Source organism: Epinephelus lanceolatus, chromosome 18, assembly GCF_041903045.1.
Source record: "Epinephelus lanceolatus isolate andai-2023 chromosome 18, ASM4190304v1, whole genome shotgun sequence".
NCBI classification, from domain to species: domain Eukaryota; kingdom Metazoa; phylum Chordata; class Actinopteri; order Perciformes; family Serranidae; genus Epinephelus; species Epinephelus lanceolatus.
The window spans coordinates 31,059,088-31,075,691 of NC_135751.1; the positions used below are offsets into that span (position 1 = coordinate 31,059,088).

A 16,604-nucleotide genomic window follows, 5' to 3' on the forward strand; every position below is an offset into this window, starting at 1 on the left:
GGGCGGAAACTCGGTGGTACTAAACACGGAAGTGGAACGCGGCTTGACCATACCCAGTCGACAAGAAAAACCGTGTGTACCCGGCAAAATGACGTCAGCGTGTACGCAACAAGGAAGGAGGGAAAACGACTCAACAGCTAAGGAAAAGAATCTTTTTTTTTTTTTTTTTTAATTTATGTTAACTATAAAAAAAGAATAAAAGTTTGCCCCACAAAAAACTTAATGTATTTTTTATTTTATTTAGGGTATGAAATTAAACACTTAGCGCACGTAAGAAGGAGGTAAACAGTGCAAAAAAAAAACTTAAATTATGTTTTAGGTGTGCCTTCAATACCCCCTTATGATTACTTTGAGTTGTTTTATTTTACAGTGTGATAAGTAGGCTATATTCCCGTACTTCTAATGTATATGTGTTATGCTATCTGGAACATTTTGTCTGTCCTTCTTACATAAATTCAATGTGAAGTTACATCACCACTATATGGGACTGGATTAAATGATAATGCAGTAGGCTTATATGTATACTGTGCTTTGTGTTGCACACACATGACTGCAGCCCTCTAAAAGTCAAATATTAGTCAATGAATCGATTAGTCAGTCTACAGATAACTAACTGGCAACTGTTCTGATGATGGATTTATTTGTTTATATCATTCTTTGCTCCTTGTCTAGTCTTAAATGATAGCAAATTCAATACCTTCAGGTATGATTTGGACAAACAAGACATTTGATGACATGACTTTGGGCTTTAGGAAATTTTGTATTATGCTTTCTGGTGTTTTATTGATCATAACACAAGATAACAATCAGCAGATCAAGAAAGTAAGTCCTGTGTAGTTCAGCATTCATAAGAGGAACTTATGATCTGGTATCATCGTTATTCACTTTCATTCCAACTAAATTTGGTAAATCTCTAGGCGGATTATGACTCAATGGGCCCCTGGGCCCAGACGCATTAATGGCCTCCCTACTCCCACTCACTTGAAATGTATAATGATTGTTTCCTTCTTGTAACATCTCCAAAGTAAATGTTTAGGCTTTACTTAAGTTTTTCTTTTTTTTAAGGTCATTTGGGCTCAGTTATTGATGTGATGACTAAGCCCTTTTTACATGACATGCAAAGTTAATAACTTCATGCAGAGGCTCTGGCTTAGGGGCCACCTGTGCCCTTAGGCCTCTGTGCTGGGCTCAACAGACTTGTTCAGTGATATATTCATGGGTAAATCCCCAAAAATGTAGAGAGTAGGGTTTTTTAACGAAAACACCGGCATGCTGATGCATTCATAGCTATGATGATCATGCGATCTTGTCATATTTATCAGTGCAATCACCACTGTGTGTCTGTACTTGTCTCTGAGAGTTGTTGGTGCTGTCACCCCCTCCAGACACACATAAATACACACACTTAGAGGTCAGAGGTCACGCCTGCTGGTAGAAGGACACAGCCATGCCTAGTGACACCTCAGCTGTGCAGATCTTTACTGACCCTCTGACTTTAGGGCCCTGTGATTTTCAGCTGCTTCACCAATATAGATCATGTGGTCTGGCCTATCAAGGGTGGTGGGGTTAGACAGATGGCAGCCAGTGGAAAGGGTTAGTAGATCACAGAGATATGCAGAGGGGTTGGGTGTCTTAATGTCACTAGTCACGCTGTATTCTCCAAACTATGCTCTCAATGACCCTTAGAAGCCATTATAAATAACTCGCTTGCGCTTCTCCCTCCTCACTGGAAAAAAAGTTGCCTGGTTTCCCATGACTCCCCTCTTTTGTATGGATGAAAAGATAATTCACCAACCACCGCAACTGTCAAGCCTTTGCTCAGCCAATTGCGTCTCTCAGCTAAGGAAAACGCCCAGTTCCCGTCAGATCGTGCTCAGAGGCGGAGACAAAGAGGAGACTGACGCCAATAGGAGTGAAGCTCATGAATAATGTGACAGTAGAGACACCGCATTCACCAACCCAGCCTTCTTCCTGCATCGCAGGCCGTGGACGTCCTGTCCCTCCATCTGTCAGTGAACGCATCAAACCAATGTGAAACGCTGGCATTTAACTAAAGCTGCCGCCCCCTTTTCCTCACTCTCCGCTGGTTGCATTTCTTGGATTGACTGCGACAGCTGCCGATGTGTTGTTCATCTTCGTGAAGTTGGGACAAAACCAAAAGAGTGAGTAGAAATATGTATTTTTATATTTTCCGCAATGACAACAGTTGATACTTCCTCAACAGGCGGGGGCGCGCATCAGGACGCTGTGTCCTCTGCGCGCGCCCGCGGCTGCAGTAGGTGCCTGATGTCACGTTCGTTCCACAACTCATGAGAAACAAAGACGGTACATACAGCAACATGCATGTTCACAGCTGGGAGCTCTGCAGTTGGTTTTATGACACTGTTGTTATCACCTGTCGTCTTCGGACGAGCAGGTCGAGGCTTACGTGCGGTGTGTGCTCCATTGCCCGATATGGGAAATATTTGGGTGAGAGCCTGATTTGGGTCTTGTCCTCTCCCAGACCTGTAGGCCCACTGGACAGTTCAAATCAAAGTATCCGTGAAATAGTATTGCATTGACAAGGGCATGATGGTGATTATTGTGATTGCATGCTCATGTGAGTGTCAGTAGTCCATTATAAAGCATCCATAAAGTGGTGTCCCAGGCAGGTGAGGGTTCCCAAGTAGAGCCAGAGGAATCCCAGCGGGGGCCAAAGAAAAGAGCAGCAGTTCAGTTTCATCACTATGGTATTTACTCTAAGTCTGTGTAAGGATGGTTGTTTGGTCATATGTTTGATGCTCCCTCAGTCACACTGTAAAACTCTTCTCCAAACTCTTATTTTAAAGGTTCAGTGTGCCGGAATTTGGGGCATCTATTGGCAGAAATAGTATATACCATTCATAACTATGTTTTCATTTGTGTATAATCACTTGGATCTAAGAATAATGGTGTTTTTCTTTCCTTTGAATGAGCCTTTTATATCTACATATAGAGGAGGTCCTTTTCCATGGTGTTCACCATGTTCTTTAGTAGCCCAAAACAGATAAATCAAAAACTGGCTCTAGATTAAAGGGTGACACAGGAGTGTACGTTCACTCTGGTCTCATTCCACTCCAACAAAAAAACTGTATCCCATCCCAATCTCATGACAGAGTTTCAGTCAACTGTACAGTAGCACAATGCTGTATCTTTTTTTTTTTATATTTTGATTTTCATTTTTCAATTCGTACTTTGCCTTCAATCTTATTTCCTCCCACTATGTTCACTGGATGCATGGAACACTAAGGCAAATTCCTTGTAAGTGAAATCCTTCTTGGTAATAAAACCTACTCTGATTTTAACTGCAACAACCATTTGGCAAATTACTAGTGCTTATTCTGTTAGCTTAATGCTAACACACCATGGAAATTACCATTAACATGCTAATGGAAATAAGCATCACAATTGCAATAATATTATCTTAAGAAATAATTGATTTTACTCAACATACTTACCATTAAACGACATGTGTGCTCATACTTACAGGGACATATTTCCTGTGCTTTATGAAAATGAACTGATAGCTGCTGACTAATTTAACATTGCTTGCTCAATACAGTATTGTTAGTATGATTCACAACCCGCCTTTTTCTGTTGAGTTTTTTTCCCTATCCTGTCCCAGGCACATGATGAATATTGAAATTGACCCCCATGCTGTGGGAATCGCGTGACCCACAGGATTAGCAAAAAAAAGGCAGCCCTTTACTCTAGATAGAGCCATTCGTGTTTTCCTGTTGGGCACCATAGTTCTCCCACATGCTTGGCACATGGAAGAAGCCTCAGTTCTGCAACCTCACAACTAGATGCTACTTACACCCTGGACCTTTAAAGTCCCCCTCCCTCAAAAACGTGTTTTGCTTATCATTACTTCACTTGGATGTTTTAGCTTTACTTTGCACAATGTGCTGTTTGCATTTTCATAGATTCTGGATATTTCAATGAGGAAGAAGAAATAGATGTAATCTGAAGGATTATAAACATGGTAACTGAACTTATTTTGTGGGGGAATAGCATGTCAGACACAAATAACAATTCCAAGCAGAGAATTTTTACTCTGTTTTCTCAATAAACACGTCTGGAGGGAGTCTGGAAGTTCTATTTAAGGTGGTTGGGTGTGAATATCTAAATGTAGATGAAGGAAAGTATACTTGAGGACATGTTTGGCATCAAATTTGTTGTGGTTTATCTGGGCTTTTATCAGGCTGACTGTAACTAACTGTCAGTCAATAAACTCTCCTTTGTCTACTGCTATCAGTTGCAATCCTGCATAATCACGTAAGAATTTAAAACACAGATGAAATTTCTGGTGAGCAGTGTAAAAAGCAAAGTTGTGAACGGGTTTGTAGGACAGGTGGAAGAGCATGTCCCCGCTGTCTATATGTAAACCAGTGTTAGTGCACTGGTTTGTTTTAGCAGTTTGCTACATGTCCCAACATCACCTGATTGCAGCATTTCATAGTAGTATATCAACACGTGTCGCAAGTGTGAATGGCTGGATCAAGTTAATACCTGATCCAAGCCCTTGTCTTTGCTTTCGTGCACCCTTTCTCATGCCACTCCCCAATTTGGTCAGGAGGTTGCACCATATCTGCAAAACAGGACTCAACACAAAGTTGTATTTTTAGTGCATCTCACACTTAGTCAGCGGGAATGCAGTCCTCACTTAATTGTGCCTTTAAAACTGCTCCATTGCTAATAAGAAGACAGACAATTAAACTTCTTCTGTTGCAGAAGGATGCACTGACTGAGGTCATGACTTTTACAGTGCATGTCAGTTTAAATTTCACAGAGCCAACTTGTAGTTTTTGTATACAAATAGACATGCAGTATGTGATGTGCATGATTGTACACGTGTGTTGTGTAATTAGAAGTAGTGGTGGTTGGCAGAAGAAGCCCATTGAGCCCATCTCAGATTAGTCACAGCATAGTAGATACACAGCCCACACATGCATTGGATCCCTATCACTCAATGTACCACCTCAGTGTTGTGTGTTTGCACAAGGTGTCCTGTAAAACAGCCAAAGGTTAAGCTAATTAAGTTACCAGATAAATAAAAATGTTTGAAACACACAGTATATTCCAAAGGCCGAATTTTAAAAGAACCCGAGGAAGGTTGTCTATAAAAATATGTAACAATAGTGTAATGTAAGAGTGTTGTGAAACAGGATGTGTGGTTGGATAGCAAGAATGGTGACATACTTTCAGGTGCGTGGGGCAACGTTAGCCAAGAGAAAGTTACGCTGAATAAAAAAAATGTGTCATTTACTCGTGATGATTACCCAATACTGTTTTCCAGGGAAACTTAACAGTGATGCATTTTGAAATAACTAAAATCCTTCCGTTTCTGCCATCACAGGCAACTGGTTTAAAGGGACAGTTCTGATTTTTTGAAGTGGGGTTGTATGAGGTGCTCGTCCATAGTCAGTGTTTTTATTACATACAGTAGATGTCAGTCAGCACATCCCTTTTGGAGGTATAGGCAGGAGTACCAACAAGGAAGCTGAGCAATGTATTGCTGTGGAGGGGGGTGGCAATATAATGTATTTTAACCGCCTAAAAATAGTCCCACCTACTGAAGAAATCAATATCATTTTAGGTCTATGCTATATTTAGAATATTTGTACTGCCTTACTTTGCAGCCAGACAGCAATTATGATGGGGAACTGAAGCCGTTATAGTGCTCTCTTCAAAGCCAGACTCCATTGAGAAAACCAGTGATTTAACACCACTGAACACAGGTGCTGCTGGTCTACTGCTGCCTCCATCAGTTAGTTTGCTTGTGTTATTGTATGACTTTGGTGTTAAAAAGCATTAGTTCAGATTCAATAAAGTCACATTGAAACAAACTAACTAACTGATTGAGGCAGCACTTGACAGCAGCTCTAATGTTCAGGTGCTCCCATCTCAGCTGAGTGTGTTCTGTGTTCTGTGTTCAAACAGCATGCCGCTGGCTCGCAGCCTCTCTGTCACGTCCCTGTCAGGACTGGAGGAGTGGGACGAGGAGTTTGAATTGGAAGATGCTATTCTTTTTGAAATTGCGTGGGAGGTTGCAAACAAAGGCAAGTGTGTGTTTACGTGTGTGTTTTTGGAATTTTCATCTGTGCATATCTTGCAGGTGTGTGAGGAAAAGTTGGAAGAACAAGTTTGTTGTTTAAAAAAATATGTCACTCACTAAACTTAGTTTTTGTCATCGCTAAACTACTTTTTGTTGTTTGTTTGTTTTCAAGTTGCAAAAGAGACCTGTCATCATATGCCCCATATATATCAGGTTGAATCACATTATATCTTTGTCTCGATTTTATGTGCGTACGTGTGGCATGTTTGCTGCATGTGTGAAGTTGGAGGCATCTATACCGTCATCCAGACCAAAGCCCGTCTGACCTCAGAGGAATGGGGGGAGAACTATTTCCTGGTGGGTCCCTACGTAGAGAGCAACGTGCGCACACAGGTGGAGTTGATCGAGCCCACCAACCCCGTGCTGAAGAGAACCATTGACAAGATGAACTCCAGTGGGTGTAAGGTAATACCACACGTACACAGTGAACACATACCTCTCTGAGTTAAATCTGTAGGTTCCTCTTAAGGACAGTCGTTCTGACAACACATAGCTAAAAGGATTATGTGGTGAATATGCTCTATGCTTGAAAATAAGTTAGAGCTAATCATTAGCCCCTCTTTCATGTCCGACCCACCCGCACATCTGTAAACCCAGTGACATTTCCTCACAAAGGTTAGAGGCTGTATCGTGTCTCTCCGTCTCTCTTTCAAAAACACACTCCAGAAATAGATGACTGTGTGTGTGTGTGTGTGTGTGTGTGTGTGTGTGTGTGTGTGTGTGTGTGTGTGAGATACCTTTAAATCTTTGTGCTGTGTCACTGTGGGAGTGCTGTGGAATTATGGGTCAAGGCTAGAAGTGGTAGTGGGACTCTTTTAAAGTGATAGCACAGCCTTTTCAAACGAACCTATCTGGTTTACCTTGAATCAGGTGACATTTAGGCTCAGGACAGACCAGCACGAGAGCTCAGTTAGTTTGGTTTAAAATGTTTTTTTCTTATCACCAGTGTCGGAATAAAATCCTGAGAGTTTAATCTCAGTTGGTTCGACCCTGTGATCTCGACTGTTTAGTGTAAGGTGGTCATAAAACTGTCTTTGTCAGTCTTTCTCTCATCCTTTCATTGTGACTAAATCAAATATGTTTAATATTATTGAAAGTTTTTAGTCTTGGCTCATAAAATACTGAAGTTCAATGATATGCACATTGTCAACAGCCAACAGCTGCACTCTCTCTAGCACCAAACAGGATGCAGCAAACTAGGTAGATGGTAAACATGGAGGGGACTCCAGGGAGGTGAAAGAACATGGTTCTCGGGTCCTGTGGAAACTGCTAGGGTCAGTGTTTAATTCTGCATGTGTCTGTTTAACCAACCGACACTTATTTTAGTGAAATTTTCATTTTTGAAATGGTTTGCCTCTCATGCCTTTCCATGGTCTTCTCCCACGAAAATAGTGGAGCTAACCAATGGAGGCTGGTTGCGAGTTGACACAACTAAATCCAATTTTTTTTTACACAAAATCAGTTTATCTTTATGAATTATTTGCTGCCAACATATGATGGCTTTTATCTTATGTTTCTAGAGTTATGGGTTTTTGGAATTATTAATATGTCATATTTCCTAAAGGGAGTTTGGCATAATGTTTTCCACCAGGATCAGGATGGGAAATAATCTCCAAAGGAATCTAGTTGTAGTTTTGCAAATCGTGATCCTGCAAGATCCCCAGTCTTTTCAAAATCTTATAGTATGTGAATAAAAACTTACATTGTCTTTTGATGTGAGAGGATGTCAGTCTTTTAAAAGTATTTCCAAAGTCTTTTCATGTAATGTAGGCAGTAGTCATAATTGAAGTTTGAAGAGACATTCTTTGATTTGGATTCTGTGTCAGGAAGTCAAATCTCATCAAGGTTAACCTTGAATGATTTGGTTGGAATATGTTTTTGATAGTGAGATGAGTGTCTTGCAAATAAAGTAGTATTAGATAAGAGACACAAGGTCGAACCCCTTTATCTACATGTTGAAAAAAAACATGGAAATAAAAGGAAATAACTGATTAATGCATGTAATAAAAAAAATAGAACTTGCAGTTGCAGCTGCAACTCTTCATGTCAAAATGAATATGTTTCCTAAGATTTGAGTTGTTTATATTGTGTTTGCCTTAAAATGATGATTCTGCAAGTGATTAACCACAAATCATATAATTTTGTCACTAAATTAAATAAAAATTGTAAAAAGGAGAAACTATGCCCTCATACATCGGTGGTGTTTGAGATTAGGGCTGCAAGTAACAATTATTTTTATTGTTGATTAATCTGTAGATTATTTACTGGATAATCAATTAGTTGTTTGGTCTATAACATAGTGAAAAATGTTGATCAGTGTTTCCCAAAGCTCAACATAACATCCAGAAATGTCTTGTTTTGTCCACAACCCAAAGATAATTCAGCTTACTGTCATATAGGAGTTATGAAACTAGAAAATATTCACATTTAAGAAGCTGAAATCAGAGAATTTTGACTTAAACTGATTGATCAAGTATGAAATTAGTTGGAAATCACTTTCATAGTTGACAATTTCTTTGCAGCTCTTTCTGACATAAAGAACTACTCACCCTTTTGTCATTTCCTCGCAGGTCTACTTTGGGCGGTGGCTTATTGAGGGCAGTCCATATGTTGTTCTGATTGATGTGGGGTTCACCGCCTGGTCTCTGGACACCTGGAAGAGCGAGTTGTGGGAGTTATGCGACATTGGCGTGCCGTGGTTCGACCGCGAGGCCAACGATGCTGTGCTGTTTGGCTTCCTGACGGCCTGGCTCCTAGGAGAGGTCAGCAGTTCACACATCTTTATAAAGATTAAATATAAAATGTTTTAGCCATGTTGCGACAGAAGAAGAGGTTCAATACTGCATGTTTATGTGCAGAGAGAAGACGAATTACCGGTAGGTCCTTGAAAAGGTCTCATAATTGATATCTTAATAATCTGAAGGCTTGAAATGTAAAAATTGTGGGAGACACATGAAAAATAAGTTTAAATGCATGTTGGTGTATGTATGACTGTAATCCATATTCACCCTGTTTTCTCTTATATCGCAGTACGCAGCCCAGAGCGAGGAGCCTCCACACATCGTGGCCCATTTCCATGAGTGGTTGGCCGGTCTGGGCCTGGTGTTGTGTAGGCAGAGACAGCTGCCTGTTGCAACCATCTTCACCACTCATGCCACACTGCTGGGTCGATACCTGTGTGCTGGAAATGTGGACTTCTATAACAAACTTGCAGACGTACGTGTGTGCACATTTTACTACACAGGAATGTTATAAATGTAAAATAATAGAAAGAGGCCATTTAACAGTCTTTCTGTTGGTAAATTAGAAATGATTACACACATATTCAACAAGAATTCTTTATCATGCTCTCTCTCCTGTGTGTGTCTCATTCAGTTCAATGTGGATAAGGAAGCAGGCGATAGACAGATCTACCACCGCTACTGTTTGGAGCGGGCGGCTGCTCACTGTGCCCACGTCTTCACCACTGTGTCACAGATCACAGCTATTGAGGCTGAGCATCTGCTTAAGAGAAAACCAGGTGTGTGGCGGTGAATGGGAAAGTGCAATTCAGAGACTTCCTGTCCTTATTTGTCATTGGCTGGCAAGCAGGTCTTAATGTGTGAGGATATTATGCGTTTTTCACTGCTTTCATATTAAATGTTTTGATGAACATAATTAGCTACTCAGGTAGTTGGATATTTAACAAAAGTTTAACTTATTTATCTATCTCTCTGTGTATTTTTTTTTTTTTTTCATTCAATGCCCTTTATCCCTCTTATCACGCACAGACATTGTTACTCCCAATGGGCTCAACGTGAAGAAGTTCTCAGCCGTGCATGAGTTTCAAAACCTCCACGCTCAGAGCAAGAATCGGATTCAGGAATTCGTCAGGGGACACTTCTACGGGTCGGACACCCCGCAACAGATATCACACACAAATTTAAGAGCTGAAATTGAAATTGGTTGTTTCACTGAGTTTTCTTACTGCTTACTCCTTTTTTATTGAATTAATTCTCTCTGATAAGAATGAGACGAATCAAATTCTGAAGAACATAGTTTTAAAACATGTGCATGCATGTGCCACACTTATGTAGCTCTTGTGACAGGCTTTGGTTTGTGTTTGATCAGGCACCTTGACTTCAACCTGGACAAGTGTTTGTTCCTCTTTATTGCCGGAAGGTATGAGTTCTCCAACAAAGGAGCTGACCTCTTCTTGGAAGCTTTAGCCAGACTCAACTATCTACTGAGAGTAAGTGTGTGTTGTGTAGTTGTGTTAACAGATGCACACATGTATTCAAGAGTTTATGTGTGTGTGTGTGTGTGTGTGTGTGTGTGTGTGGGAGAAGGACAAGGGTGAATCTTAGGTGATCAATTAGTCCCCCTGCCTGTTGCTCAGTCCACAGGGACTCGGGTTGGGAACCGAGGGTTGCTGGTTCAAGTCACCATCCAGATCAAATACAGAGCATGGACTGGTAGCTGGAGAAGTGTCAGTTTGCATCTTGGGGGCTGCCAAAGTGCCCTTGAGGAAGGCACTTAACCCCCAACTGCTCAGGGTGCCTGTCCATGGGCAGAACCCTTGCTCTGACATCTCTCCATTTAATGCATGTATAGGTCCTGTTTCGGCATGTGTGTATTTCGGGCTGGCATTCGGCTGTATTTCACACAACGGGGGGTGGGGGGGGGGGAATTGAATTTGAATCTTCTTCTTCCCTTTCATTGTTACCTCCGCCAAGTAGGTCATGTTTTCAGTTCAGTTGGTTTGTATGCCTGATTGTCAGCAGGATTACAGAATAACTACCAGTCCAATTTTCATGAAACTTGGTGGAAGAGTGTAGCATGGGCCAAGGAAGAACGCATTATATTTTGGAGCAGATAGAAATCATGGGAAGGATACACAAAGTACTTCCTTTTTATCAGACAATGCAAGATAGGGCATTTGGCCTTGGTGGAATAAATGCCATACATCTCAAAATCCAACAGATGGTGAAACATAGCCAGAAATGCTGAGATATTGACCTTAAAGTTTACACTTGTGGATTTCAACCAGGTGTCATTCTGATCTTCTGTCAACTAGTTCTAATAGTTTTGGAAATATATCCAGACATAGTGATCATGCTTGCAGATTTGCATATCACAGAAGACTGGACCGTTGGCCTTGGTGCATGTCTGCGCTCTCTGAGTGCCCTTCTAATTGTAGTTGGTTTTGTATTGTTATTGCTTTTACTGTTTGTCTCACTGCCTTTATTACCACCTTTGAGTAACTTTCTTAAATATAATATACAAATTGAATGTAAAAATTATTTTGAAAAAATTTAACCTCATATTCCCGTATGGTCTGCCTGTTTCAGGTCAATCACAGCGACGTAACCGTCATTGCATTCTTCATCATGCCAGCTCGGACAAACAACTTCAACGTTGAGACCTTGAAGGGCCAAGCAGTCAGGAAACAGCTCTGGTGAGGTTTCATCTCATGTTAAACAAGGAGATAAGGTATCTAACTAAAAGTGTACATTGTGAGCCAGACAGCCAGTGATATACTCATCCATATTTGACCTCAACTTGGAAACATGTTTGTAGTTGTCTGATTAATACACTTCTATCTTCTCTTTTTTTTTGTCCCTGACAGGGATACTGCTCAGACTGTGAAGGAACGTTTTGGAAAGAAACTTTATGAGTCACTTTTAGTGTAAGTTTACCACTTTTAGTCTACTTCATTTAGCATGTAAGATGTGGAATGACCTGTTTTATAACACCATCAAGTAAAAAGTATGAAGATATTTAGAAACAACCCACTAAATATCAAAAGCAGGACTGTTTGTTATTTATCTGAAGAAGGGGGTGGCTTGGGTGTGACTTAGACTGACTGGGGGATAATGCATGACCCTCCCTCCACCATAAATAACCTCATTTTGTCATATCCACACCAAATGTAGTTATTGGAGCCAATGCAGTGAACAAACAGAATAGAGGGAGAGTTATCACAAAACAAACAGCTAATTTCTTAGTCAGCTGTGTGTGCACTTTGGCAGATTATGGGTGCATGATTGCCATCCTGCCTATCACACAAAGCCAACAAAATTTAATAAGCCCACAGATCAAACACACACACACACACACATCACAGAGCGCACATAGCCAGCATTACAGACACATGCGGCTGGTTTCCCATATACACTGTAATATACACAACAAAGTCTGCAGCAGCCAGAGTAATATCAGTAACTTGGCAGGGCGGCTGTTTGGCTAGCCTTTGACAATCAACAGTTACTTGAGAAAACAAAATCCTGGAATTGAAAAAAGTCATGATACTTCAAAATAGATGGAGTTCAGGGATCACCTTAAGGCAGTGGTTACCAACTGGTCCAGCCACAGGATCCAGATTTCTCCTTTCCAGGTCGACACAGTTTAATACATTCAGTGTCATACTTGCGTTTGGCCATGTCAGAGAGCTAGTTTGCTGTCTCTGTCAAGTAGCTGTCTGTTAGTCACTCTACAGCAGGAAGCGTAACTACAAAGTTAAACTCCTGCACCAGAAATGCACCACTGTATTTAAAAATAAAGTGTCCAATAGGCGGTTTACATGAGGCGTTACATCCAAGGGGTAGGTGAGGTTAACATGGGGGTGGGAGATACCAAGCTTAGTAGTTCTGTTACTATACAGCAGTAATTCTTACTAATAAATCTTTAGTTGTAGTCATTTTCCAAGTTTCCTTTAAGTCTAAAACAAAGTGCTTTCATCAGCGGGCAGCTGCCAGATGTGTCAAAGATGTTGGACAAAGAGGACTTCACCATAATGAAGCGTGCCATCTTCGCGACTCAGAGACAATGCCAGCCTCCAATCTGCACCCATAACATGCTGGAGGACAGCAGCGATCCAATCCTCAACTGTGTCCGCCGTATCGGCCTTTTCAACAGCTCCGCTGACCGCGTCAAGGTATGTCAAACAGTTTGCTCTGGCAGTTACTCAAATATCTGGCGCTGATACTGAACAGCTTCTCCCTTCTTTAGATTATCTTCCATCCAGAGTTCCTTTCGTCCACATCTCCTCTACTTCCGATGGATTATGAGGAGTTTGTAAGAGGCTGTCACCTTGGCGTCTTTCCCTCTTACTATGAGCCTTGGGGCTACACTCCAGGTACGACTAGCGCGTGCTGACAAGGTGTATTTATGTCTGTTGATATATTATATACTTACTTTACTTTTTCTGTTACTGTCAGCTGAGTGCACAGTCATGGGAATTCCATCAATCTCAACTAACCTGTCAGGATTTGGCTGCTTCATGGAGGAACACATAGCAGACCCCTCAGCTTATGGTGTGTTTCTCATACTTTATCTGTTAAATTCTCAAAAGTTTGACTTTTAAAAGATGTGAAGGGATAACTGATGCTGTCTTTCACATCACTATGTTTGTTTTTGCAGGTATTTACATCCTGGACCGGCGATATCGGGGGGTCGACGAGTCTTGTAACCAGCTCACGTCCTTCCTGTTTCAGTTCTGCAAGCAGAGCCGGCGCCAGCGGATCATCCAGAGGAACCGCACTGAGCGTCTGAGCGAACTCTTGGACTGGAGATACCTCGGCAGGGTAAGATTCCAAATCCCAAGGACTCATACTGTTCATGTGACTTCTTCAAGATGAATTAAGGTTGTTGTTTTTTCTTGTTTTCTGCTCTAGTATTATATATCTGCCCGTCATATGGCCCTGGCTAAAGCGTTCCCTGACACCTACATGTATGAACTTCATGAGCCCACATCAGTAAGTGAACTTGTGTGTCTTTGGCTGGGAAATGTGTCAAGCTTTCATTGTTTATTGTTATCTCATGTTATATATGCATTCAGGCCCAATCCCAATACACCCCTTGCCCCTACCACTTAACTCTTACTCCTCTGTTTCGGGGGTTCATGTCTACAGGTAGGGTGTCCCGATTCTAGCCCTCCAAACGTAGGCTTTTCCAGAGGCACCCTTCAGATTGAGTGTTATGAGAAATCATTGAGAAGATGGCTGTATGAGCAACAAAAGACAAGTCACAAGTATATTTTTTCATTAATAAAGATTTATAAATTATGATAACCATGGTATTATCTTAGTTGAATGTTGAATGTTGAATCAGAATTTCTAAGTTCCCAGTTGAAAATATCAACTGGAATGCCCCCGAAAGTTGGATTTACGTCTCAGAAAGTCAGAGGAACCTCACCAACCCCAGCTTAAAAATCAAATATGGCTCCTCCACGTATCAACAGTACTGAAAGCTGTAGTATTATACTGTTTATTAGCACTTCTGTCATTGTGTGTCATTAAAACAGTTGAACACACATTACTGTCCAACTTCTGTTTGTGAACATGTTACTACTGTGTTTGGATGTGCAGAATACAGCATAATGCATTCATATCAGCTGGCATTGCTAACTGTGGCTGACCTGGCTTGAACTGGTATTACTAACAACATCTAAGTTTTCCAACATACGGTACTGTAATGCGATCAACTCGACATCATCCCCAGCTCCAACGTCTGAGGTAAATGGAATTCAGCATAAGGATATATTGTTATTGCTGATTGGTGCATGACTGTGCCACATTTTGACATATTTCCGTGTTCCATTCCCCCCTTTTGATGGCATATAATGAGTTGCTAATTTTAGCCCATAGAGCAGTGCTGGTGGCTGGTAATGAAGCAGTGTTCATTTTTATTTAATGACTTGCTTGATTGATCGATTGCATGAAACTTAGGTGGTATACAAATAGCGAGGTTCCTGACATGGCAGAAGACAAGTCCGGCATTACTGGACGCATCTTTTTACGCAAACATCAGCACCAAAGACTACTGATGATGATCAGGGTCTTGAAGGGTTGTCCCATTTCATAGGGGAAGATTTCAACCCGACCCTTTGTAACTCTATTCCAAGGGGCAAGGTGGCACTCAAAAACAAGGCGAAGGGATAAAAACAAGAAATAGTATTAGGCCTAAGTCTTTACACTTCCACCCACTGATTGTGATTCTAATGCCTTTTCTCTTCCTCAGACCTCAGGTTTCCGTTACCCGCGACCAGCCTCTGTGCCACCATCTCCAGCTCTGTCCCGCCACTCCTCCCCTCGCCACAGCGAGGCTGAGGACAACGATGAGGACGAACGTTACGATGAGGATCTGGAGGCAGAGAAGGACCGGGTGAACATCCGCCAGCCCTACGTCATGCCATTGAAAAACAAGTCCACTGCAGCTCTGGGGGCCAATGGAAACAGCGAAGGTGTCACAAGCGACAAAAACTGAGACACACACACACACACAGTAAATGCTACACCTCACTATTGAAACTCTATCTGTGGCAATTGTTAAAGTCATCCATGTACTTTATAAATGAATCCAGTTGTGTGATTGCGAGTGATAAATTTAATATCAGCTTGTTGTGAAAAACTGCATCACTGTCGGTGTCTTCTCGACCTGTTCATACCTCAAAATTTTTAGAAAAAATCTGTCCGTTGGATATGTTTTGGTATTTTTTTCAGTTACACCAGCAATGCAACCAGTGATTTGCTTTGTGGAGTAAATGCAGCAGCTAGAAAGGGCTAACAGCTCGTCACGGAAAACAAATCAGGATTGCTGGATTTTGTAGTGTACTAACACTGGATAACATATTGTAGGTCTGAAGCCTTGAAACAATAATAGAGGGTTATTTTGAGTCTCTGGAGGGTTTTTTATACTTGATTCAAAGGTGGGTCCGAGCAGGGAAAAGAACACAATCCTCATTTTTACCAGATAATCATCTTCACACATTCAAAGCAATTTCCTGGTTTAAAAAAGGTTCTGTTGCTGTGAATACCCACAAAGAGCACCCGTTCTGTTTACTTGTTTTTGGCTTAAAAGCGTGGTGATGATACTGTGCTTTAAAATCCACCTTGTAGCATCTTTTTCTTTCTTTTAAATGCCTTGTTTACTACAAAACTTCCCAGAATGGAAGTAAAATGTAGAACACGCACACATTCACATCAAGAAAATTGCATCAGAAAACTAAAAAACTGATGTCATTTTGAGAATGTTTAGTGTGTGTGTTTTCATTTTCTTTCCACGCCTTACTGTATTGCAGCCTTTCAGTGACGATCGCTGTTGAACAACCTCACACTCCTCTTTGTCTGTCTGTGTGTGTGCTTATGTTGATTATTCCTGTAACAAATATTTATTTGTGAAGGGAAAAGAGCTTTGACCGAAAGATTAAAAAAAAGGGACAATGTCTTGAGATGGCAACCATGTTTGCAGGTGAAGGATAGAAGAGAGCTAGAGTGTGTCTTTACTATTTGTAATGGAAGAAGGAAAATGGTTCAATGAGGCGCATACTCACACTCCCTGTAAGAGTTTTATCATTTGTTACAATCTTGCACCAGATGAACTAATAATAAAGTTTAAATATATATATATATATATATATATATATATATATATATATATATATATATATATATATATACACACACACCCATTTGTGTTTTACAAATAA

At 41.0% G+C, this 16,604-nt stretch overlaps 1 protein-coding gene across 1 annotated transcript; it reads left to right on the forward strand.

Annotated features, from left to right (window-relative positions):
- The first annotated feature begins 1,962 nt into the window (after positions 1 to 1,962).
- gys1 (glycogen synthase 1 (muscle)) lies at positions 1,963 to 16,601 on the forward strand. The gene is made up of 16 exons (XM_033645458.2): positions 1,963 to 2,162; positions 5,962 to 6,080; positions 6,360 to 6,541; positions 8,707 to 8,898; positions 9,167 to 9,352; positions 9,512 to 9,656; positions 9,907 to 10,024; positions 10,247 to 10,367; positions 11,467 to 11,573; positions 11,745 to 11,804; positions 12,860 to 13,052; positions 13,127 to 13,253; positions 13,336 to 13,431; positions 13,538 to 13,701; positions 13,792 to 13,872; positions 15,137 to 16,601. The coding sequence occupies exons 2-16, from the start codon at positions 5,963 to 5,965 to the stop codon at positions 15,380 to 15,382; spliced, it is 2,136 nt and encodes a 711-aa protein (XP_033501349.1). The 5' UTR covers positions 1,963 to 2,162; position 5,962; the 3' UTR covers positions 15,383 to 16,601.
- Positions 16,602 to 16,604: the final 3 nt, after the last annotated feature.

Excerpts from the sequence above, each read along its gene's own strand:
- gys1 (XM_033645458.2), top strand. The coding sequence starts at position 5,963 with ATGCCGCTGGCTCGCAGCCTCTCTGTCACGTCCCTGTCAGGACTGGAG. Across the intron at positions 11,805-12,859 it reads CTTTATGAGTCACTTTTAGT|CGGGCAGCTGCCAGATGTGT; the intron begins GTAAGTTTACCA and ends TGCTTTCATCAG. Across the intron at positions 13,702-13,791 it reads ACTGGAGATACCTCGGCAGG|TATTATATATCTGCCCGTCA; the intron begins GTAAGATTCCAA and ends TTTCTGCTCTAG.